The sequence below is a fragment of the Molothrus aeneus genome, chromosome Z (assembly GCF_037042795.1).
Source record: "Molothrus aeneus isolate 106 chromosome Z, BPBGC_Maene_1.0, whole genome shotgun sequence".
NCBI lineage: Eukaryota > Metazoa > Chordata > Aves > Passeriformes > Icteridae > Molothrus > Molothrus aeneus.
This window is the reverse complement of record NC_089680.1, coordinates 891,866-915,221: the sequence shown is the minus strand read 5'-3', so window position 1 is coordinate 915,221 and position 23,356 is coordinate 891,866. Positions and strand designations below refer to the sequence as shown.

General features: G+C 50.5%; 1 protein-coding gene across 3 annotated transcripts in view; it reads left to right on the top strand.

Moving 5' to 3' along the window:
• CTIF (cap binding complex dependent translation initiation factor) overlaps window positions 1-23,356 on the top strand; it is a 144,028-nt gene that overhangs the window by 110,209 nt on the left and 10,463 nt on the right. For all 3 annotated transcript variants that reach the window (XM_066568949.1, XM_066568948.1, XM_066568950.1), the window contains exon 10: window positions 14,648-14,803. In XM_066568949.1, coding sequence (XP_066425046.1) covers window positions 14,648-14,803 — 156 coding nt within the window. The remainder of the gene's footprint in view (window positions 1-14,647; window positions 14,804-23,356) is intronic.

The window sequence follows — 23,356 nt, the reverse complement described above, 5'->3', positions numbered from 1 at the left end:
AACCTCCCAGTCGTAGCAGCCCTTTCAGCACTGTAGGGCTCTAAGACACCGGGTGGATACTGTGGGAACTGGGGCATGGAAGTTGGTTGGATTCAGTGATCTTAGAAGTCTTTCCCAACCCTAATGGTTCTATGATGTTTTGTGTTATTCTAAGTATTACATTAATGGTGAATGCTGAAAGGCAGATTCTTTTTTTCCCTTCTCAACATGGTTATTGGTGAGGAGCAGTTTGTGGTTTGGCAGAAGTGGAGGCAAGAAGATCCAAGTGTGGCTGGAGAGTATCTGACCTGTACACCATGTCCAGCACTGACTGCAAAACTCCCATCAGTCCTCTTTCTATGGCTGTTTTTAATATAATTTATTTATATTAAAATTATTATAATAATAATTTAATTACAGATGGTCCAATCTGTGCATATAAAACAGTGGTACCACTTGTCCCTGAAAGGGTATTGCCCAGCAGACATCAGAGTGCTGCTTCACTGAGAGGTGGGGGAAAAAGATCCCAATGGCCCTGGAGCAGATCCTAAAGCCATACAAGTGTGTGCTCATGTGCCACAGCAGTGAGCTCAGCTCCACAGAGCAGCACTACATCCATCTCTAAGATCTGTGCATGAGCCAACATTGCAGCCTTTGGTTTCTCCTCCACAGGAGTTTGATGAGCTCTTCCCCCAGCGAGGTGGAGATTCAGTGAGGAAAGCCTCCTTGGCTCAAGCTGCTCTCCATGGCTGTCTGGGCAGACCAGGAGCATCTTGGTGGTGAACCTCAGAGTGGATGCCAGCTCCTCAGGAGCCCAACACAAGCACAGAAATAGCAAATGATGCTGCCCTTGTGTAGACATCTTCATTCAGGGGTTTGCAGAAACTTACAGAGCTTGGAGACTTTTCTTCCCTTACATTTCTGATATTGATAAACATCAAACCGTCCTGCTTTTGTAAATCACTGTGGGACTCCCCCAGCAAAAGCTTTGTGTAGCTTTGAAGAGATTTATTTTCTATACGCTCAGGGAATTCAAAGGGAGTTCTAAATTCGTGCACACTCATATATCTATGCAGTGCTTGAAGGGGCACGGGGAATGCAACCCCGTGGGTGGCTCCGAGGAGCATCCCCAGCTGCTGCATCCTCCTGCTCTCAAGCACAGAGAAAAATACTGGAAAGGAGACACATTCCCTGGTTTTTGCCCATGCATGTATCTCTGGAGACATTCTCCAATTTTTTTACAGTGTATTTACTATTTTATTTTTATTCTTTATTATCGTACCATTTTTATCACTTGATTCTTGTATTCAGTTACTCCTTGTTTTGCTCATATATTAAAATATATGATCATTGCATAAATATTAATTATGCGTGTTTTTATATGTATCTGCTAATGGCATATATTTACATTATGTAACTCACAATGTTAGTAACTTTTTTTTTTTTTTAATCCTTACTATGCTTTGCTTTGTTTTGTTGGGGTTTTTTTTTTCCCTTTTTTTGCAGTCATCCGGGGCCAAACACACGCCGTGCAAGTGTCGGCAGCAGGCAGGAGAGGGAGCCCGGGGAGCGGGCTGGCAGTCAGCCTGCGCCGGCAGGTGAAGGGCAGGGCTGGGCATCAATTCGGGCTGGCCCTGCCTTTACCCCGAGCCCGGCCAAGCCTGCCCGTAGTAACCGAGCTGGGCTTGGCCACGGCAGGCTCCGGGAGCCGCTGGCACACGGGTCCCGTGCGGGGCTGGGAGGTACTGGAGAGCCCTGGATTAAATGTCCGGCTGCGTGCTTCCAACTTGCCACTTCTCCCAAGCGGAACGGTGGCTGCAGGAAGCACCCGGCTCCTCTGCGGGTTTTCCATGGCAAAGGGAATGTGGTGGGGGCCAGGGAGCGCCGGGCAGCACCTCACTGGAGGGTGGTGGTGAGGTGAGGGAGGGGTTAATGGAGCCTGAGACGGCAGGTTTTAACGGAGTGCAAAAAAAGGGGCAGGTTTGCACTGATAGGAAGGAGAGGATGGGGACAGGAGCTGTGCCACACAAGCACTAGGAGCTGGGGATAATTGAGCCAGACCCTAAATTAAACAAGCAGTGGGTTTGCATTGCACATCAGCCCCTCAGTCTGAGCACGGGGTGGGTTTTGGGGGTCATGTTGAGTTGCAGCTGGAGGTGGCCACAGGGCCACGGAGGCAGCAGTGAGTGTCACAGGGGATGACAAGGAGATTGTCCCCAGTGCTGTGCAGGTCTCTGGGGTCTGCAGTCTGCCCCATGCAGCCATGCTCATGGCTCTGTACAGGAAAGGTGCTTCATTTAGACTAGCAGTGCATCGTGCAGTTGAGAGTTTGGTGGGAAGCAGTTTGGTTTAAAGATTGTTTGGTTTAAAGATTGGCATATTTGATTTTGGTAAGGTTTTATTCCTTATACTTTGCAATGCTCGGATGTGTTGTGCAAAAATAGCCATCGCCTTTAGTCCATAAATTTATGTGTGGCTTCTCCTGGCTTCTTTTCACCTTGGAGGGGTCAAGATTTCAAAGCTGCCATGGGGACCAGCCCATGCTCCAGCACATGATGGGACCCCAGGGATGGTACTTGGTGTCTCATTGTCTCTCCAGGCACTGGGTGCCCCGGGCATCTCCCAGTGAAGGTGGGACCCAGCAGAGGCTCCATCCTCTGGCTTGTGCTGTTGGTGGTGAAGAGTGCCAGGAGCACCCCTGGCCAAGCTGCTGCTGCCTGCTGAAAGCACAGCTGAGTTCAGAGTGGGAGTTGGGGTGGGGGGATCCGTGCACAGCCTGTGCATGGGCTCCAGTGCGGAGCAGAGGCTGTTCTGGGCTCTAGGTGGAGACTGCAGACTGCTCAGCCTGCCTGCAGCCCTGAGACAGAGCCAGGCAGCAGCCTCCTGCTGGGGTGGGCTCCTGGCTGCCCCCAGACATCACTGGTGGGTGAGGATGCTGGGGGTCCTGGTAGAAAAAGCAGAAATAAAAAAAAAAAGAACTCAAAATCCATGTATCTGTTGATGAGAGGTGAGGAAAGGAAGGGGGGTACTTCAGTGTTGAGACCTCTCCAGATCGGGCTGAGCTGGCATCAGCTCCTACTCTCTTGTTTACTCCCAAAAGGCTCAAACCCACGGGATGTGGGAGTATGTTCCTGTCAGCCCAGGGGCTCAGCTGGCCCAAGGCACCCTCCTCACAGACCATCTGCTCCTGCCTGCTCCAGCCCAAATCCAGCTCAAGCTGCTGAGCCACCCCAAGGTGGGGATTTTGGGATGCTGCGGGGTTGGAGGATCCCTCCTCCCCATACCCACAGACACCCTGCTCTGCCTGTCCAGCCCTGTTCTTAGCTGATTCCCTTCAGCTGGGGACAGGAGTTTTGGAGGCTCATTGGGCCCCTGTGATGCATCACCCTGCCTGGGACTCATCCCACAAACCCCACACCCCTCTGTCATTTTGTCAGGGAATGAAGCATCCTGGTGACACAAGAGCACCATGGAGAAGCAGGTGCCAGGGACATCACCTCCTGTGCCAAGACCAGGGCAGGTGGAAGTGCCAGCAGCAGCCCAAAGATGAGATTTGGTTAGAAGGATGTTGGAGAGGGAAGCACCTCTTTTTCTCCCTAGAGAAGGGGGAACATGAGGTAACGTGCTGTGCCCATCCCTGGCTTTACTTGGACACAGGCCCATAGCATACAGAGGATGCTCTTGTGCTCACCAGCAGGAAAGGTCTTGTTTTAAGGTTTTCTAGCTGAGTCACAAGTTTCTGTACCAGATTCAGTTTCCAGCCAAGTGAGCCTGACTGCTGTGGTGGCACCCAGAGTGATGGTCCTGTGGGACCTGCAGCATGAGCACCCTCAGCATCCTCCAGGCATGCTTAGGCTCAGGGCTTTTTCATTGCTGGGTATTTTGGTGTGTAGCTATCTGTCAGAGTCTGGATTTGGAGAATGAGTGCTTCCAGCAAAGTCCACATCCCCTTTGCCTCTCCTGTGATATTCATTTTGCACAGCCTCATCTTTTCCCGCTGCACACATTTAAACAAGAAAATGCAAAATGATGGTGGGAAGTGGCTTTGGTGGTTCATGGGAGCAGAGGAGCTACAGGACACTTGAGAGGTGGGGAATGAGGCTTGGGAATTATTTCAAGTCCCTGTCCTACAGCTTTCCAGGCCTGGTAATGATGCAAAACACAGCATCCAAGTCTTGGGGACAGCAGCGAACAATGCTTGGAGGACATTGCCCCGCCTTGACACATCCTCTGGTCTCATCAGCAGTGCTGCCAATCATGGGGTGTCCCCCCATGCTCCTCCCCTCACTGAGCATCCCAAAACAGTGCTTCCTTTTCCCCTCCCAGTGATAAATTTTTCCACTTTCCTTGCTTCCTTTATTGAAAATTACCGTTGCTCTGAATACTAATTTTCTTTTGAACAGAGGATAAAACAAGCATCTCTGGCAGTGCTGGGAGTCCAAACTCAGTAATAAAACCAGGCTGCATCAGGGTTTGGAGCAACCTGGTGTAGTGGAAGGTGTCCCTCCCATGGCAGGGAGGTTGGAACAAGATGGTCTTTAAGGCCCCTTCCAAACCAAACCATTCTGTGATTCTGTGATAACGCTTCCAGTTCAGGAGCAGCAGGAACTGAAAGTGAGGACAGCAAGAGCAAAGTGTCCACCAGCTAAGGAAACAGTTTCAGGCTGGAGAAACAAAACCTTTCCATTTCTGTTTTGTTTTGAGTAAGGTGTGTTTCCTTGCATCTCTAATATTCCAGCCCATGCCATCCAGTGGTCGTACACAGTGATGCTCAAAGTCTGCCAACGTGTAGCAAAATGCATCGTGGTAATCATGGACATCCCTTTAGAGACACAAAGGATGGAGGAATGGAGGGTGTTTGCAGGTTGATGTTGTTTTCTGCAATCTGTAATCTTTCTGTAATTTTAGCTTTCCCAGCATGGATAGGCAGCTTCAGAGGCATTGTAAGGTGCTCCATACCTGTATGCTGCAGGGGATGAGCAAAAAATATTAATGTATCTTTCACATCCACTAAAAAAAAAATAAAAACCAGCCAAATACAACATTTCTTAAAGCAAAAGCTCCCTGGCTACATAGAATTTGTAAATATTAGCCTCTGAGAAAGATTTTCTGAGCTCCTTTGTGTAAATAACATTTTTTTTAGCAGACTGGCACTTCATCTCCAGGTCTTGATTTTCAAGTGGTCGCTCGTGCCCCCATCCCAGGGCTGGATTTCCAGCAGGGGGATCCTGCACTGGTACACGATGCCCATGGGGTGCCTGGCAGTGGGGGAGACGTGGTGAAAAGCAAATGGAGGAGATAAGAAGGGTGACAGCCCCTTTGCTCTCCAGCGTGTTTGCTCAGCAATGCTAAGTGCTGGGCCAGAGCCACCACCTCCCTGCAGACTAAACAGTTGCAGTGTTTTCTCTCCCATGACCGAAAGAATTTAGTAAAGGGTCCCGGTATGAAACTTTACTCGAACTCTGGGTGCCACGAATATCTCTGGCTGGGAGTCTGTTAACTCCTCCAGTTCCTTGATCATCCGTGCAGTTCAGTCCCAGGGCAGATGAAAGGGAGACCCATCCCACCATGGATCTGGCCAGCTGCCTGCAGGACCCCCCGTGCTCTCCCACCCACCAAGTTCTTGTGCATCCATCTTTCTGGGGATTTTGTTGCTTTCTTTTAAAGGAGAGAGCCAAGAACTTTGGTCATGATGGAGCTCTGGAGCTCCTCCAGTTAGGAAAGACATGGACCTGTTAGAGCAGGTCCAGGGGAGGATTCTCCCAGGGCTGGAGCCCCTCTGCTCTGGAGCCAGCCTGGCACAGCTGGGGCTGTTGAGCTGCACAAGAGAAGCTCCAGGGACACCTCAGAGCCCCTGCCAGGGCCTCCAGGGGCTCCGGGAGAGCTGCACAGGGACTGGGGACAAGGCCTGCAGGGACAGCACCCAGGCAATGTCTCCCACTGCCAGAGGGCAGGCACAGATTTTGGGCTCTTGGCAATTAGGAATTGCTGGCTGGGAGGGTGGGCAGGCCCTGGCCCAGGGTGCCCAGAGCAGCTGTGGCTGCCCCTGGATCCCTGGCAGTGTCCCAGGCCAGGCTGGATGGGGCTTGGAGCAGCCTGGGACAGTGGAAGGTAGGAGGTGGGTTGTAACTAGATAAACTTTAAAAGTCCTTTCCAGCCCTGATTCTATAATATCTCATGCCCCTTGGACCTGTTTGGAGCTGTCTCTGTGCACCGATGTCCATCCAAAGGTTGTCCACTTCCCTCTGCCACCCAGCTCAGGGACATCCACTTCAGGCAGAGGTTTTGGGCAGGGCAGAAGCCCCTAAGGCTTCATTCATCCTTTGGTCCTGGCTTGCAGAGAAGCAGAGGCCAAGGCTCGGTGCCTTGCCCAGCTCAGCAGATGGGTGGTCCCAGTCCCACCTCATGGTGAGCACCACCAAGAAGGCACTTCCTTGGAGGGTCTTAGCATCCCACAGGAGAACATCCTGCTGCCAGCTACCAGGCACCCAGGAAAATCTCTGCATGGACTGAACTGATGTGAGCCAGGAGTGCCTGTGCAGTAAAGCTCCTGATGTCAAACAGGATAAGCTGCCTGCCTTTCTCTGCCCAGTTTCATTCATTCACAGGCAAACTGGCCTTTCAATGGACACAGCTTCATTTCCAGTGCAAGGGGAATTCCTCCAGCCCTGGTGCCTGGACAAAGGAGCACCTTCCTCCACAGTCAGTTTTCCTCATCTTATATCCCTCTTTCCAAATTTGGCCTGTCTCCATGGATCCCTCATCACCTCCACCTTATAAAGAGGACACATTGCATGTGCAGAATTTGAAATAAGAAGAATGCATCCTGCTGGATGGCAAAACCCAGCTGGTCCCTGCTGCTTCCTCCTGGGCTGCAAGGCTGGGCATCTCCAGACATGGCATTTGCAAGCAGGATCCATCTATCAGACAAAACTGGGGTGCCAGTCATCACCTCAGCCTGGTGTTGGGAGTGGGATGAGCATTTCCTCTGGAACAGAGAGCAGATTTGGGGATGGTGCTGGGGCTCAGACCCTGCCATATGGTGGAGAAGGGTTTGCAAACTGCCCATCATACAATGCCCATCCATGTGAAGTAGCCCAAAAACAGGATTTTGTGAGATTTCTTGAAACCATTATGCTTTACACTGAATTTGTGCTATGGGAAATGCAGCTTGTGGGATGGGAGATTCATACTGATACATTTTTCCATGAATTGGGGGTATCAGCACTGCTGTGGTTGCTGGGATGAGCAGGCATTTGCTGTGCTTGATCCTCTCCCTACCACCTCCTTGTAGTGAGGAGGGGATTGCTGGCCTAGGGGTGGGGTGCTCCAGAGGATTCTTTGTCTCCTTTTCAGGGGGAGGACTCTCAGTGTTTCCAAAATTCCCAAGGTAGCCCAAGGTTTCCTGTGTACACTCATAAAGACAAAGGGCACATTTCTGGCTCAAGATTCCCACAGTACTGGGACATGCAGGAGTAAAATGAATGTAACAAGGAGCTCCTGCACTGCTGCAGAAGAGCAAGGCTGCCAAGGGGGAGCTGCTTCCTCTGGGCACTGCACGGGGTCACACAGGTGTCCCTGCTGCTCTGATGGCAACCCAGCAAGGGAATTAATTTGTTTCTTTGTGGTCCATTGTCTCCCTTCCATTCCTTCTCTGTGGGACTGAGAAACTGGCTGGTGATTCTCAGGCAGGTGATTAATTCCCCTTGTCTGTGTGTCCTGCAGATGGCATGTCTGTCCCTTGCTCGCTGCATGGTCTGGCTGAGGATGGTAATGATGTTTTGCTGTGTCTGGGTTCATGGGATAACAGGTCCTTAAGGTGATGATAAACTGCTGTCACCCAGCTGAGCTGACACCCTGACACGTGTTTAGGAACCCAGAAAGGTGTGAGATAGGAAGGACAGCAATAAAAATTAATTGTTGAGGAAGACAACTCTGTCACCTGGGTAGTGCTGGAGGAGGTGCTGGCAAACATCCAGGACAGAATGGTGATTGTGGTTGGTTGTGTGCAGACCAGGCTACTGAATTCACCCTCCTGGTCCCCTCAGAGCTTCCACCCAGGCAGTGCTCTGAGATCTCTAGCAACTGCGAGGTTAGCAGCAAAACTTCTGTTTTCACATCCATCATTATGCTCGCACCAGGGTGATTTCAACCTCAGCTAAATCAATAATTAACTGCTTGTACCTCTGCAGCCCCTCAAGGACCTCAGAGACATCACTGGCTGAAGCCATGAGACACCCACGTTGGGTGGGTAATTGCTGCTGATCCCAGATTTGGAGCCAGATGGAGAGGTCAGGGTGAGACCAAAGGGCAGGAGGTTCAAGTGACCATTCGTCTGGTCACCTCCAGGTGTTTGTAGGCATGAGAAGTACCCACAGCTACTCTTGGCTCTGGTCATCAGCTGGTTCAGTTACCCACGCTGGGGAATGTAAAATTATGTTTCTTGTCCTGGGAGTTTGCCTAGTCCCTGCTTTAGAAAAACCAGTTTTCTGACCTTATTTTCCCCTTCGTGCCCAAATCCTTCTGAGAGGAATAAGCACTGTGTCTGCCTGGTGGCTGCAGAATCTTTGTTGAATTGTTCTTTCCAAACTGGAATAATTCCATATCCCTGGAATTGTTCAAGGCAGATTGGACGGGGCTTGGAGCAACCTGGTCTGGTGGAAGGTGTCCCTGTCCATGACAAGGGGTTGTAAAGAGATGAGTTTTAGGGCCCCTTCCAACCCAAACATCCTGTGATTCTGTGAATTGGCCAGGGACACCTAATGCAAGCTACAAATCACCCAGTGGCCAGATGATGTGGGGTGGGTGTCTGTGGGGTGATGGTCACTGTCCTAGTGGCCCGGACCTTCACCATGTGGTGCATTTCAGAGCCCTCTGGGATTAAAACCATTCACAGAGCTGTGGCCATCATGAAGCCAGATCCACGCCGAAGGTCACTGGTAGGATTTCCTGCTTTTCCCAAAATGGCCAAAACATCCTGAGAAGATATTCTCAGATATCTGCATGTTCAAATGGTGCAGATCCAGCCTGGAGGAAGTGACGTGATGAAAGCCTGTAGGAGTGAAATGTCTCATGGCTGGGTGAAGCCAGGACCTCTGCAAGGCTGGGCACAAGGTGTCATCTGTAATTTAAAAGCTTTATCTGCTTTAAATGTCAATAGCTCCTTTGTTGGAGTCATAATAATTGCCATGATTCGCATGTCTCAGCCACACACCCCAGAGCACTTCTCAGAGGAAGATGAGCAAATCCTTCCCGTTTGTTGCCGGATGGGAAATCAGGGTACAGAGGTGATTGGAGCCCACACAGGGCTGGAAATACACCTCAGTCTCCTGTGCTGCTGTTCTCCAGGTTCTGCAAGGAAGCTGTAGGCTCAAAGCAGGTTGTCTGTCATCACCTTGCTCTGCTCTGTCTTGTCTCCATGCTGGCAGCAGCGTGGGCAGGGATGATGTGAGGGGATCTCAGTGAGGTTCTGTCCTTGGCTGCAGGCAGAAAGGCCAGGAGTGGGTGGATGGAGGAAGAGCAGAGCTAATGGTCCCATTTCATGTCCCCACCACCTCCAGCAGAGGAGTTTTTGTAGTGGTGTCCATGAAGTGAGACTTTCCCAATGAAGCTGTGGGTGGTACAGAGGAGCTCAAGTGAGACTCCACAAATCCATGGGCAGAGATGTTTAATCACTCCCTGGTGCTGTCACAGGGTTCTCCAGCACCTCCTGAGCTCCTTCCAAATGCCTGTGCTCCAAACCACTCATCTCACTGGTTTATACTCCTGAGGAAGCAAAGCTGCACACCAGAACCTCCTCCAAATCAGGACCTAAATTCGCCTAGTGTTTAAATTCTAAGCAGTGAATAATGCAGGTGATGTTAATTGTGCAAAATGTGATTTATGGAGCCCTTTCTAGGAAGGTCTGGGAAAGGAGCAGGCAGAGGCTGTGCTTCTCCAGGACAGCAGTAAGGGACAGAGGCTGTCCAACCTCTATCCACCAGTTTCCTCCTCCAAACTATTGGATTTGTCTTAGCCCTTTCCAAAGAGCCATTTAGGGCTCCAGCACTTCACAGAACATTGCCAGTAAGATCAACTATTTAGCACAGCCTATCTCAGCTTTTTATATAGCTCTTAGCATGGATATCTACGCATCATATATTTCTTTTTGTGCAGTATTTCTGACTCAGTATTTCCTGCCTCCTTGACAATGACTGAGTAAACAGCAGAGCTGCCAGAGGAAGAGCCCTGTGTTTACAGAGCAACAAGCTCAAATGTGCCTTTATTTTTTAGCCCATCAGAAGGTGACAATGCTTAAATTAACCCTCATTTTTATCCCTCACTAAACTTTTGCCCTCAGACTTGCTGCTACCAGAATCAGCCATGGGTTGGTGGGCCCAGACCTGGGGAAAAGTTATTTGGAACGTGTCTTAAAAAAAGTGTGGCGAACCCCCAAGGGAAGAATTTTCAGCTACAGCTGTCTGAGCTGGAGTGAGGGCTTAGATCTGATGGCAAAATGCTGGTTCTCATCCCACCTGACTCTGCTGCCCACCAAAAATGTTAGAGGATGGATTTGCCTCCTCTCCTACAGCGTGGCCGTTCCTCTTGGCTCTTCTGGCTTGGTCCTAGTTTTGGAAAGGTCTCATGTCCATTGTCATAGTCCTAGTTTTAGAAAGGTCTCATGTCCATTGTCATGACCCAGTGTTGAACTGCATCTACACTGGAATGAGGAGTGGGCTTTCACTTGGCTGCAAGAGTGAGCACCCCCAGGAAAAAGGCATTTTGAGTTTCTACTGCTGGCAGGAGCCTCAGCCAGGCTTACAAAGGATCCAGCAGGGGATGTCAGAGGTTTTGCTGAGCCCTGGGCCGTCTCTGTGATGTGTGTGAACACAGGCCACCCTGACCTACCCATGGTGAGGCCCAGCATGATGAACGTGCTCAGCCTTCAGATTTATGCCCCAACTTTGTCCTGTATGAGTGCTCTTTAGAGGTCCCCTTGGCATCCCCCCACTTCCCACATGGTTTCCCAATGAATTCTTCTCCCAAACCAGGCAGAGAAGAAAGGCCAACCCTACCTGGTATAAATACATTTTATTTTAAACTATAGGCACTGAAGGAAGGTCATCCAGTAGACACACCCAGATTATCTACAGGCCAGAGCACCCCCAAATTAGTAATACAATTCATGTTTAAAAATACAGCCAAACTGATGAAAGATAATTTGCTTACTGCCCTGACATCACCACCTAAGCATGGGGCAAGCCAATCCACAGGTTATTTTTATATAACTCCGTGAGGCATTTCCAGAGCAAATAAAGTTCAGTGGGCAGGGCAGTGACCCGGCTGTCTGGTTCCAGAGCTTTTCAGCCCCCTCAAGGCTCATCATCAGTGTGTGGAGGTCTGTGGGTCAGGGCACAGCTCCATAGGATGTGCCCCAGGCACACAGGACGTGGGGTTTGTTTCTGACGGCCAGTTCCTCACCTCTCCCACGTGCTGGCTCTGGCTCATCCGTTTGGGTTGCCCAGCCTTTGGAGCTGCTCTCAGTGTTCTCAGAGGGTCACTGGGCCTGCTGTGGCCATAGCTGACCCGCAGCTGGTGAGTCACACGTGTAACTCCATTAATTGAACAGCCCAGATGAGCCTTGGTGGCAGCAGTGGTCTCCTCAAACTCCCCAAGGCAGATGGGACCCCTCTGCATGGGTGGCACTCAGTGCACACCATGGTAAAGGTCAAACCTGCAGTCTGAAGGCCAAATTTAAGGACAGAGCTTCCTGGACCACCCTTCTGGTGCATGCTAGGACACTGGAGTATCCTGTGTCATCCCTGAGGCATGTGGATTTCTCAGGATGCTTCAGGACACCCCTGGCAGTGCAAGTCCCGCTGCTGTGGAGGCTCCTGCCAAGCCCTACTCTGGCCTGCAGGCAAGTGTGGTCCAGAAAAATTCCTCCCACTGGCAACGTGTTCTCCCTGCTTTGTCAGAGGAATCAGTGTCACTGCCTTCCTTTTGCAGAACATGTGCAAATCACCTCCTTTTGCAAAGTTTGGCCCAACTTGAGTCCGAAAATGGAGCAAAATTATTCCTACTGCAGCATCACATTCTGTGTGGAAATGTCTGCAGTGCCTTCTGCATCCATCCCACATTCCATCCCCCTCTCCCTTCCTTCATAGGGGTCCCTCAAAGTCTGCACAAGCTTTTCTGTCACTGGAGGAGGGGGGACCACAGACTCCTTTCTTTTACAAGGATCTGTTCATCTACAAAAGTGAGGAAGTGTTCACTGATGTCTCTGCATCACCCACTGGGTGCCACACGGTGAAAAAGGAGGGTGATGTGTGGTGGAATTCTTTCCTGCCCAGCTCCCATTCCAGACCTGATGAGTTTTGTTTTGGTTTGCTGGTTGGTTTACAGAATTTCCAGGTGATTGGTGGATTTGAGGGTTTGGATTTTTTTTACAGAAAATACCTTTTTTTAAAAGATACGCTGAAGAGTTATTTTTCCTTCCTACACGGGCACAGAGCAGGGCATGTTTGAAGCAGGAGAGGGAAGGAGCAGAGCTTCCTGCAGTGTTTTTTATTCTTTCCCAGTAATCTGGGACTGCAGAGCCCGTGCAGTTGTCCCAAGCTGCTAGGAATTTCACAGCATGCCCCAGGGATCCCAAAATACAGCACAGCTCCCCAGGTGCATGAGTGTGGAGCTTCCAGGCCCAGGCAGCACAGGAGGTGCTGTAGAGCATCCAGGCTGGGAGAGGGAGGATGGGCTGGGGGCTGGGGCTGGCTGGGATGCTGCACGAGATGCTGGAGACAGTGCCACGAGAGGGAGAGGAATCCAGGAGAAGCTCCAGGGTTCAAAGGAAACCTTCTGTGCACTGTATGGGTGGATGGGGCAGATGAGGTGCATGGGATACTCTTGCCTGGGTTTTTAATTTATGATTAATCAGGATATCATGTCTCTTTGACTTTTTTTTCTTTTTGCCATAAATTTCAATTTAAAAGTCCAGAACAAGTAATTGGGTAACCTTGGGGTGATAATCAGAGCTGGCAAATAACTCCTCTGTCACTGCCCAGGGACGGGCTGGTTAATGAAAGGATGAACTCTGCAAACTCCCTCAGAGAGTCTGGGGAGACCCAACAGGATTTGGCTGCAGGTTGACTCCGAAGTCGCAGACACAGTTGGGCAACTGACTTATGGAAATGGGTGTAGAGAGGAATTAGTCATCGCTGCTTGGTTAATAAGTGCCTCAGCTATTTTACAAGTCTTTTTCCTGCATATGCAAATACATATTTTATTTTTCATTTTGTAATGAAACATATAAATAGCTCCTGCCTTGGATCTTCTGTGCATACAGTCGTGTCATGAAAATGATCGTCGTGCTCTTGCCTGGCTTTCTTTAGCAGCTGCTTCACTTAGCTTTGTTCTAAAAGGAAGATCTCCTTTGTGTTGTCCAGGGCAAGAGAGCAAACTTTGGTGTGGTGGCTTTTATATCTCCCCAGCTTTGCAGAAGCAGCTGCAGGTCAGAGTATTTGCAGCAGCAAAGCCCTTTGTCTCAGGCAGTAGGAATAAACTGAGATGAGAAAGATAGAAGGTGATTTATTTAGTTGCTGGATTTCAAAGGTTGTGCAACCTGCACTGGAAACACACAGAGTGGAGAACAAACTTGTCCTCTTCTTCAGTATTCCCCTGCTTAGTGTCTACTAAATTCTAGTGTCAAGGAAAGGTCACTATGGAGACAGACAAGAAAAGTCGCCTGGGATGTCATGCAAGAACCTCTGCAGCATCTCTTAGAGCCCAGGGAAACCTTCTTGACTCTGAGCATGATGCACTCCCTTGTGCCATCCTCTAGAAGGGTTTTTATTTGCTTTTTTATGTTGCCTTGTGCTGTTTGCCACTTGTTTCCCTCACATATATCCCTTTTCATACCCAACCCTTGGACAAACCCCTTCTTTCTCCCACCTGGAGGTCTGATGGGGAGGCAGCTATCTCCCTGTGTGCTTCCTCCTGATGCTGACCCATAAATCACGTCACTGGGATAATCCTTAGTCATAGCAACCATCAGCTCAGGCGCAGGGTGACCTTTTAATGCCAAGCCCAGGCTGCCCTGATCTTCTGGTCAGGCAGGGAGCCAGTCTCTGCCATTATTTTGTGAGACGCCAGAGACCAGCCAGACCATCAGGATGCTCCTGGCCAGACACTGGGTCTGCTGAAGATACTGGAATGAATGGGCTGGGCAGGTTATCCTGGACCACCAAGCCCAGGATGGCCACCATCATTTCCCCTGCATTTTGTTTAACCTCTCTGTTGCTGCTTTTTTTCAGTCCTGGTGGTGCTGGCTTCTTCCCTCCTCACCAAAAAATCAAGACAATGGTGCATCTGGAAAAGTGACCCTGTGTCTGTCGGGGGGACAGTAGGGCTCAGAGGGCAGGCACCATCTCTGGTGCAAGCTGTGGCAGTTATTGCAGGAGTTGGTGATATTTCTGCAGTACCTGCTTTCTGGTGGCTTTGCTCTGTTGAAATTGCAGCCGCTCGGCACGCGTTGAGTAATCTCCCCACTGTTACTAAAGAGTCAGTCTGTCTGTCTGTCCTCCCCCCACCCCGAGTTTCAGTTTCCTCCTAATTCCCTCTCTAGACAGCCGTTGTCTCTGCCGTGGTGGCGTGGTGTTGCTGATGCAGCCTCTTGTCTCTGTGCCTCTTGCAGAAGGATTTCTCCATGCGGGAGGAGCTGCAGCAGCGGGACGTGGAGCGCTGGCTGGGGTTCATCACCTTCCTCTGCGAGGTCTTCGGCACCATGAGGAGCAGCACCGGGGAGCCCTTCCGAGTCCTCGTCTGCCCCATCTACACCTGCCTCAGGGAGGTAAATGCCTTCCCACCTCGTCCTTCCCCACCAGTGGGACAAGCTGTTGGCTGCTGTGCAGAGATGCCCATGGTCCGTGGAAAGGCTGTGGCTGCTCCATCCCTGGAAATGCCCAAGGCCGGGCTGGGCAGGGTTTGGACCAACCTGGGATAGTGGAAGGTGTCCCATAGCAGAGTTTCATAACTAGACAGGGGTTCTCTAAGGCCCTTCCAACACAAACCATTCTGAGATTCCATCTTTGCTTTATAATTCCTAGAGGTTTCCTCTGCCAACACTTCGCACTTCAAAAGTACTCACATTTGCAGGCACGCTTGTTTCTTCCTGCATATTGTCTTTCTGCTCGTTAAAGCAGAATAATTAAAGCACACACTCCCTTTGTCCAGTGGCTAGAAAGGACCAAAGTTGGAATGGTAAACCAAGCACTGTAGTCTGCAAATCCCAGTGTTGTGAAAATCCCCACCTAAGCAGCTTAAACAGCTTCGTAAAGCAGGTGAAGCCACCCGAATAGATGAGACAGACCAAGGGGAGGAAGGAGGGAGAGAAAGGAAGTCCCTAATGTCCTTAGACCCAACCCAGTGCAGCAGAAACCCAGCCCTGTCACCAGGGTGGGGGATTTTTCAGAACCTGATTTCCTGATGAGCTCATTGTCCTGCTCCCCATGGCTCACAGTGGTGGCAAAAACCTCAGTGAGTACATACAGAAAAGACAACTCAAGTGTTAATGTTCTATAGAGAAGGAGAGGGCTTCCCTCTATCCTGTTTTAAAGATGGCTTTGTCTCCTGCTGCCGCCTGTAGAAGATTTTCTCAGAAAAACCCGCGTTGTTGCCCAGGGTTGGAGCTGTGAATCTCAAATTGTCAGTGGTGCTTCTGTCAGGCCATAAATAACTCATGGTAAAATAAGTTCTCCGCTAGACCTCAGGCAAGGGAAGGATAAAGAAAGTGCTGGTGATGACTTTTTTTACATGCATGGGAAGTTTTCCTCTGAATGCAAACGCGCCATAAACGTTTTGTCTGGGTGGTAGTACTGTGGGCAGAGCTCACAGATGGTGACTGGAGCTGTGAGGAGCGCGGGCCTCATGATAAGGCAGACATATCCAGAGGAGGAGATGGGAGAGGGACGCTAAGAATAGCCGAACTTCCCCAAAATCTCTGCCCACGGTGGTATGTGTCACCTTCTGGGGAAGATCTGACGTCTAGCAGAGCCCCCGTGCCCATCCGCTTCCCATCGTAATCGTGACACAGCACAGCCCTGATTCTGCCAGAGCTCTTCCCTGCCCACTCCTGTCTGCCCTCGCCGTGCTGTCACTGTCCCTCCTGTCACCCTTCTGCTCTGTGGGGACGTGGTGGTGAGCTAGAGGTGTGCGGAAGGACATCAATTTCATATATCAAGGATATTTTTTGCTACAGGGCAGATCCATAAAAAGATTCACTAATTATATCAAGATGTCATGCGTAAATTTGCTCTTAAAAATACATCTCTGTTCCTTAGCAGGACAGGTCTGTCCCTGTGGTGTTGTTTGTCACAGATGACTTTACTAGATGATCTTTAATAGCGAGATGATCTTTAGGTCCCTTCCAACCCAAGCTACTCTGTGATTTCTAAGAGGTCTCTTAGCTTAGCAGACATGGGTGAGCCTGACTCCTCTGGCTCCCCTGCCCTAAAATGCTTGCTCTGTGACTGCTCTCTCTGCAGTGCTTTGACCTTGATTCACCCCTCTTCCATGGCTCTGGAATGGGTTTTCATTCTGCTGCCTTTTTTTGTCATTGCCAGCTAATCCTGCTGCACAGGGCCAGCCCGGGGGAAAGGGTCACCGATTTATCAGCAGTGCCAGGCTCTGGTTGGCAGATGGTTGCCAGGGCCAAAGGTGGGCTGCAGACACAGCCAAGGAGGTGGAGGTGTGCTTTTCCAGCTACACCCCAGAGAGGACAGGGACATTTGCACAGGCTGGCCCTGCTGGGTGCTCCGTAAGAGTGTGGAAAATCCCTAACTGTGCATAGTGCTCATCCCTTGGTGTTCCCCATGAACCACATGGGCTGGTGTCCCAGCAGAGGAGGGGATGTCACCATTGCCTTTAAAGTTTGGGACTCCCACATGCCTCAGGACAGGTTCACAAGGTATAGTAGCACTCACCATGGATTTTTTCCCCTTCTGCTGATCAGAACATACAGCCCCAAGTAGAGTCTCAGCCTCTCACCCCTAATTCCTTTCATATTGATTATTCCCCATCGAGCTCCCTCTGTGCTGCCCACAGTCCTGCACAGCCCCTTCTGCCTCCATCCACCCATCCTTAGACCATAAATCATTAGCAGAGGCAAGATAACATCTCTCCCTCTGCCTGTCCTTTCAGGTCGCTTGCTTTTTAGTTTCTCTTTCTTCTTTTTTTTTTTTCTCCTTTTTCCCTTTTCCTTTATAGCTCTGGCAGACTCAGCCAAAGGTCAGCGAGGCAGTGAGCAAGAGGAAGGGGAAAATTGCCTGATGACTGAGGCAGGAATGTCTCTTCCCTTCCCCCTGCAAAGCTTCCTCTCTCCAGCTCCTTTCCCCCCAAATAAAAGCTTATTCACACCATCATTAGCAGGGTGGGAGGGGTGAGGGTGGCCATGGTGAGGGCATCAGTGCTGGGTGGGGAGGAGCTGGAGACATGGCTGGGGCACTGAGTGACAATGCCAGCGCTGTTTATCGATCGCTGTGGATGGGTTGGTTTTGTGGGCTGGGAAAGGAAAAAAAAAAAAAAAAAAAAAAGTTAATTTCAGGTGAGGCTGGAGTGATAAGTGCTGGGGTTTGCTGGCTGATTGACCCAGGGCCCATCACTGTCCTCTGGGAAGCAGGCAGGCCCTGTGTCAGGCAAGGCAGTGGGTGTTTTACCATAGCAGAGGAAATCTGGGTCAGAGCTGCCACCTCACCCAGGCAGCCTTTTGGGAACCAAAGGAGTAGCTGTGCCCCTTGGCTCAAGCACAGTCCAGCCAAATTCCTCTCCTAGGGGGCTCTGCTACATCCTCCTCCATCACTTGAGCCTGAAATGGGGGCAGAAGGAAGGGACTGCCAATACATCCAACACTGTGATGGCATCTCCCAGGAGCAGAATCCCTACCAAATGAAAAAGTTTAATTTCCATAACTGTTTTGAGGGCTTTGGGGTGAGGTTTGTGCAGGCTGAGAGTGTGTCGTCACAGCGAGTTCTGGTGAGGTCAGCATTGGGATTTTAGGCAAAGAGAGGATTTGCCAAGGGAAGTAAAAGGTGAGTCTAGCTCTTGTTAAAATGGTTTAATGGAGCACAGTGCATTTGGATGGTGGTTTGGACTAAATTACATGCAGTGGGACGGTGCATATTTTAGGTTGGAGAAGGGCAATGGATACCCGAGGTTAGCCCAAAGATCAGACCTGGAGACAACTGGGAAAGAAGGGAGAGCCCTTTGCAGATGAGAATGAGAGGACTATTGCAGCCCTCAGATCTGGAAAGCCTGGGAAAAGAATAACAAAGCAGAGATGTTAAATAGAAATAAAAGCGCTTTCCTCCTATTCTTCCCTCAGAGCTTCGGGGAATCGAGGGCGAGCTGGAAGAGGGCATTGTTCCTGGGATAAAGGCTTTCCCCAGGGATGGTTATGCTGCAGCCAGGGCACTGTGGGTTTGACCCTTGCCTGCTTCCAGACCTGGCTGTTCTCACTTGGGAGCAGTGGTGGCATCTTGCAGGACCAACATTCTTCCATGAGGCTTTTATTTGGTGAAAGCACTTTTAGCATTATTAAGAAGTTGTTCTGTCTCCTGTGCATGATGGTCTTAAGTAAGAGTGATGTCCCATTCTCTCCTTCCAGTCCTACAAGCCCTCTTGACTATGGCCTCAGTTTATTTCACAAAAGCACTCTAAATTTGTCCCTGAACATCTCCTTCCAGGATGGTGAGAAGTGAACATGCTGACATCTTTCCTGCTCCAAAGCCTCTGCCCCATGTCCAAACACCAAGGACCATGCTGAGCCATGCTCCAGCAATGCTTCATGTTGCATGTCCCCCAAAACCAACTAAAACCAAGAGAAGAACCAAGGTACTTTGGTTCTTGCAGCCTGGCCGTATTTCTTCTTTTCTGTGGCCTTTGGCAGAGTCAGCAGAATGGAGAAAATGGGTGATTAAGGCAAGGAAGCAGCAAATGTCAGCTGAACCATCAGAGCCCTGTGTGCAGTGCAAGAAGTGCCCCGTGGCTACTGAAGATGTGGACATAATAAATAATACTATTTGCCATCTATTGTTCACTGATTGTCACCACTTTTGCCTTCCCTAAGCACAGTTGGAGCTGTCTGTCCCTCGTCCAGCTCTGTGCTCCCATGTCTGTGTGTGAGTCAGCAGGGTGGCCGTGGGCCACCCCAGGTCAGTGCCCTCCCAGTTTCATCCCCTGGTGCTGCTGGGGAGGGGGAACAGTAGGACTAGATCCTGAGGGGCCCAGCCCAGTTTTAGGTGACATCTGAAGTCTGCAGGGAAGGAGAGGGATCACACCCACTGTGGCTGTTGATGGGTGTTCTTGGGAGGTTTGCCTCCTCTGCTGTCTGTCTCATCCTCAGTGGATGTTGTTGGGACACCAACCCAGGAGGTGCCCCTGGGGCTGGAGCTGCCACCTCCCTGCCAGCCCCCTGCCAGGAGCAGCCACTTCCAGCCCCAGTGATTGGTGCCAAGTGCTGCTTTGGATGCATTTGTTTGTTCTTACAATGCCATTTAGCAGCCAGGTAACCTGAGCGGTTGCCTATGGCAGCAGAGCAGGGAGGTGGAAAAACTGGCTCGAGGGACTCAGGCTCAAGGTGATGCCATGTGGCAGTAATGCCACTGTGGTACCTCTCGAGGCACCTCACCAGCTGGCAGGCAGGCAACACAGGGAGGGCTCTGCCCCCTCTCACTCCCCATACTAACCCTATGCCACCCCTCACCCATGTCACTGTGCTCTTCTCCTGCACAGGGCTGATCTTTTGTTGGAAGTTTTAAGTTTCTTCTTGACGTCTTGCTTCACCCCACTGAGGTCCCTCTCACTGGCAGCCCCTTGAATAGATTTCAGTACATCCCAGACTCGCTGTCAACTTTCAGACTTCATGAGATTGCACTCCTTACCTCCTCCAGGTCACGGATAAGGATGCTAAATAGGGCAGGTCATGGGATAACAACTTGGTAGTTGTTATCATTCCTGGCCTTCAGGCAGAGTTGGGTTGGAACCCAGTGCCTACAACCCTCTGAGCCCAACCATCCAACCCAATTTTTTACCCATCTGGTTGTCCTGGCTTGGAGACAAAGGGACTGGATATCAGGGGTGACAGGGAGCTGCCTTGGCACCATCCCACTCTGAGCCTTGGACAGGGCTGCTGGGGCAGGTTCAGAGCAAACCCCAGGAAGCAGCTCATCACAGAAAGGCTAACTAAACTGCAGAACTTTGCGCAGGAGGCTGCAGGACCAATTCACAGAGATCCCTCCAGCTTGAGAGGGTTGTTGCTTCTGAGGCTGTGTACCCCAGGGGTATCCCCTTTAGAGGGATGCAGTCACTGGCCTGACCCGAGACAGATGATTTTAGGGTCTCAATACCAACCCTGGGTAGCGAGGGCAGCTCCCAGGCGCTGTGAATCAGCAGGGATCAGACCCAGCAGGCTGGCAGCAGGTAGGACAGTTGCTTCTCTGCAGGAGTTGTCTCCTACCTCCAGTCTGGTTGGCAGAGACAGTCCCATTTCAGCATCGTTTAAAATCTTGGCACGCTCCCATCGCTTCCCTGCCTTGGTACAGGCTGCTGACTGAAAGCCTCGGGGTAGTGGTGGAGGGAGGATAAATACTCCCTGTCTAATTGCCTTCCCCCTACGTCTGAGTCTGTGGTGCAGCGTGTAGACGGGTATCCACTCCCCTCCCTTCTCTTAGTGCCTGTTATCTCCTGGGGCCATGCTGCGTAATTTAGCAAAATATTCTAACACAGTAATTAACGTCTGAACTTCAAGAGGGCACTGCCTTTTCACTGTCTCCTTCAGAGGAAGAAAAAGGAAAACCTTCCCGGCTGCAGTCGGATGAGCGAGGAGGGTGGTGCTCTTTGGAAAAGAAAATTGTATCTTTTAACGTGGGTTGTGTTTTGTTAATCACTCTCACTTTTTAAAAAGCATCAGCCTTTTGAGTTTGAAAAAAGGGTCTTTGACAGTATAATGAGATGCTAGGATATTTAATATTACTCTCCGAGTCAGAGAGTGAAACAGAATTTTTGCTTTATCAAATGAGCAAAGGCACCTAGGGGCTTACATCTTGACCCCACACCACACTTCCACTCAGGAAGCTCCATGAGGCCAGATCTGAACAGAGAAAATATGTCTTTTATGAAGAAGGGGACTTAAATCCTCACAGAAGTCCCCTTCTGGGGATGTATGTTCTGCAAAAAATCAAAGATTAGATCTCCAGTCCACTGGGACTGGGACAAACTGGGAAGTGTTTTGTGTGGGGAAAGGATAAAGGAGGCATGAGGAATGTGGGCATGGGAGGGAAGGGATTTCAGAGAGGGAGTGAAAAAGGGGTACTGGAGCTCAGAGACACTAGGAGGAAGGAGAAATGAGGGGAACAAGTGGGGAACTGTCTTGGGGGTCCAGGAGATGTGGGTTGAAGACATGGAAGGTCTGGGCGGAAGGTCTGGGATTTGGAGCAAGTGGGGCATGTTGATGTAAAGAGGATATGGACTTCCAGAGCCATGGCAGGAGGCAGAGTGCAGGAGCAGAGTCTGCAAAGAGGAAGGGTGGATGCCTGTCTGTAGGACCATGCAGGGCAGGGGTGGATGTCCCTGTAACCTCTGTGCCTGCCATACATTAAAAAATAATTAACCATGCAAAAAGCTTCCATGCCCCCAGACCCCCATAGCTGTGCTGGCAAAAACACTCCTATGAATGCAGCTTGTTTGGGAAACATCAGATTTCCTTTAGTCCTGGTCATTTTGATCCAAGGGCATAGTTAAGGTGGAGGAGGTCAGGTGTTGTTTGGGAGCAGATGAGGACGGGCCAAACCAGGGAGAGCTGCCCAGTGCCTGTAAGCCCATCTGCCCTGTTGAGTATTGTTTGTGCAGGAACATATTCTTGGAAAGCCCCAGGACTCATTTAGTCCCAGCACCAAAACCTTGGTGTTGTATCTTATGTAGAGGAGGGAAAATGCCACCCTCGTTTCTCTGGGACCCGTGGAGAAGTCAGAGGAAGCAATTTGTGCAGATAAAGAAGTGAAGTCAGATACCATCTCACAGGATGGTCCCTCCTCCTCGCGTGGCTTTGTTTTTCTCCCTCGCCCTCCGTACCAGGCATTGTTAGTTCCCAAAAACCCTTTCAATGGGATGTAAACACAACTATTTGCGTCTGCCGCCGCCGCTGCGCGCTCGCTGCCTCTGCAGAGCCAGGAAAGCGCAGAGCCTCCGGCCAGCCAGGGTGGAGCCCGCTGCAATCAAGCACCATGGTCTCGCCACTGTTTCTTTCCATGTTTTGTGTTTCCCCGGGACCCTTGGGATGAGATCACATCCTCCTCTCCCAGGGTTATTATGTCTTCGGACGGGCAGGATGAAGCCGGTCGTCTGGGTGGCTTGAACTCCCTGTGCACCCAGACCGGGTGGCTCTGGTCCGTCTGTCCTGCTCACCTTCGGATCCTGGAGGTCCACCTCCAGCCAGGGGATGTGTAACCACCAGGCTACTGTTGGATTGCAGCGTCTGGGCTGATGAGTGACCAAATTTTCTTCATCATTGTCTCCAGTAATTGCCTCTTAATGGTTTCCATCTTCTCAGGAATTTCTTCTGCCTGTTCCAGATCCGGGGAGAGAGAGTGTCGTGTTTCATGGTTTCCCTTGCCTACAGTGGAAAGGAGTAGGAGGAGTTTCCCACGACTGGGTACAGGATTTTGTTCCTCTGGCCTTAATTCAATTTGCTGTTAAGTATCTCTGAGTTCCTCAGGAGCCTGACAAGGAGGATAACCAACATTTTGGTTTACTCAATGCAGTAAACAAACTAATCTCTTCTTACCATCCTCCCAGGGAGTCCTGGTTGTGTAATAGGAGGACAGAAATCTCCTGAGCTGAGGGGAGCACATCAATGCAAAAGGAGTTGGTGCCACCAAAACTCATTTAGGTTGTCCAAAGTGTGTTAGAGAAAGTGTCTGCTATGGACATGGCTCTGATGCAGCCATGCTGGGACAAGCAGTTCAGCACAGAGCTCCTTGCCCCCTGTGCCACTTCATCTGGGCAGCTGCTTGTGGGATCAGCAGTGGCCTGTGCTGGTGAACTTTTCCTAATGAAGCAGCAGGAGCTGCTGTCAGACATTCTCACCCAGGCTGAGACCACAACATCCCATCAGGAAACTGGGAGGAGGGTTCCCTCCATGAGACACACGGTCTGGTGGCACCTTGTGCATCTTCTGTTCCTTTGAAGACTTCCCAGATCCCCAGAGAGGTGTGAGCAGAAGGGAATGGAGAGAAGCACCATTGCTAGTGGAAGCAGCTGGACACAGACTGCCTCTCACAGCTCAGCTGTGTTTTTAAATTCCAACAAATCACATTTTGGAGCATGGCAGAGCCTGTGCCTTGTGCAGAGA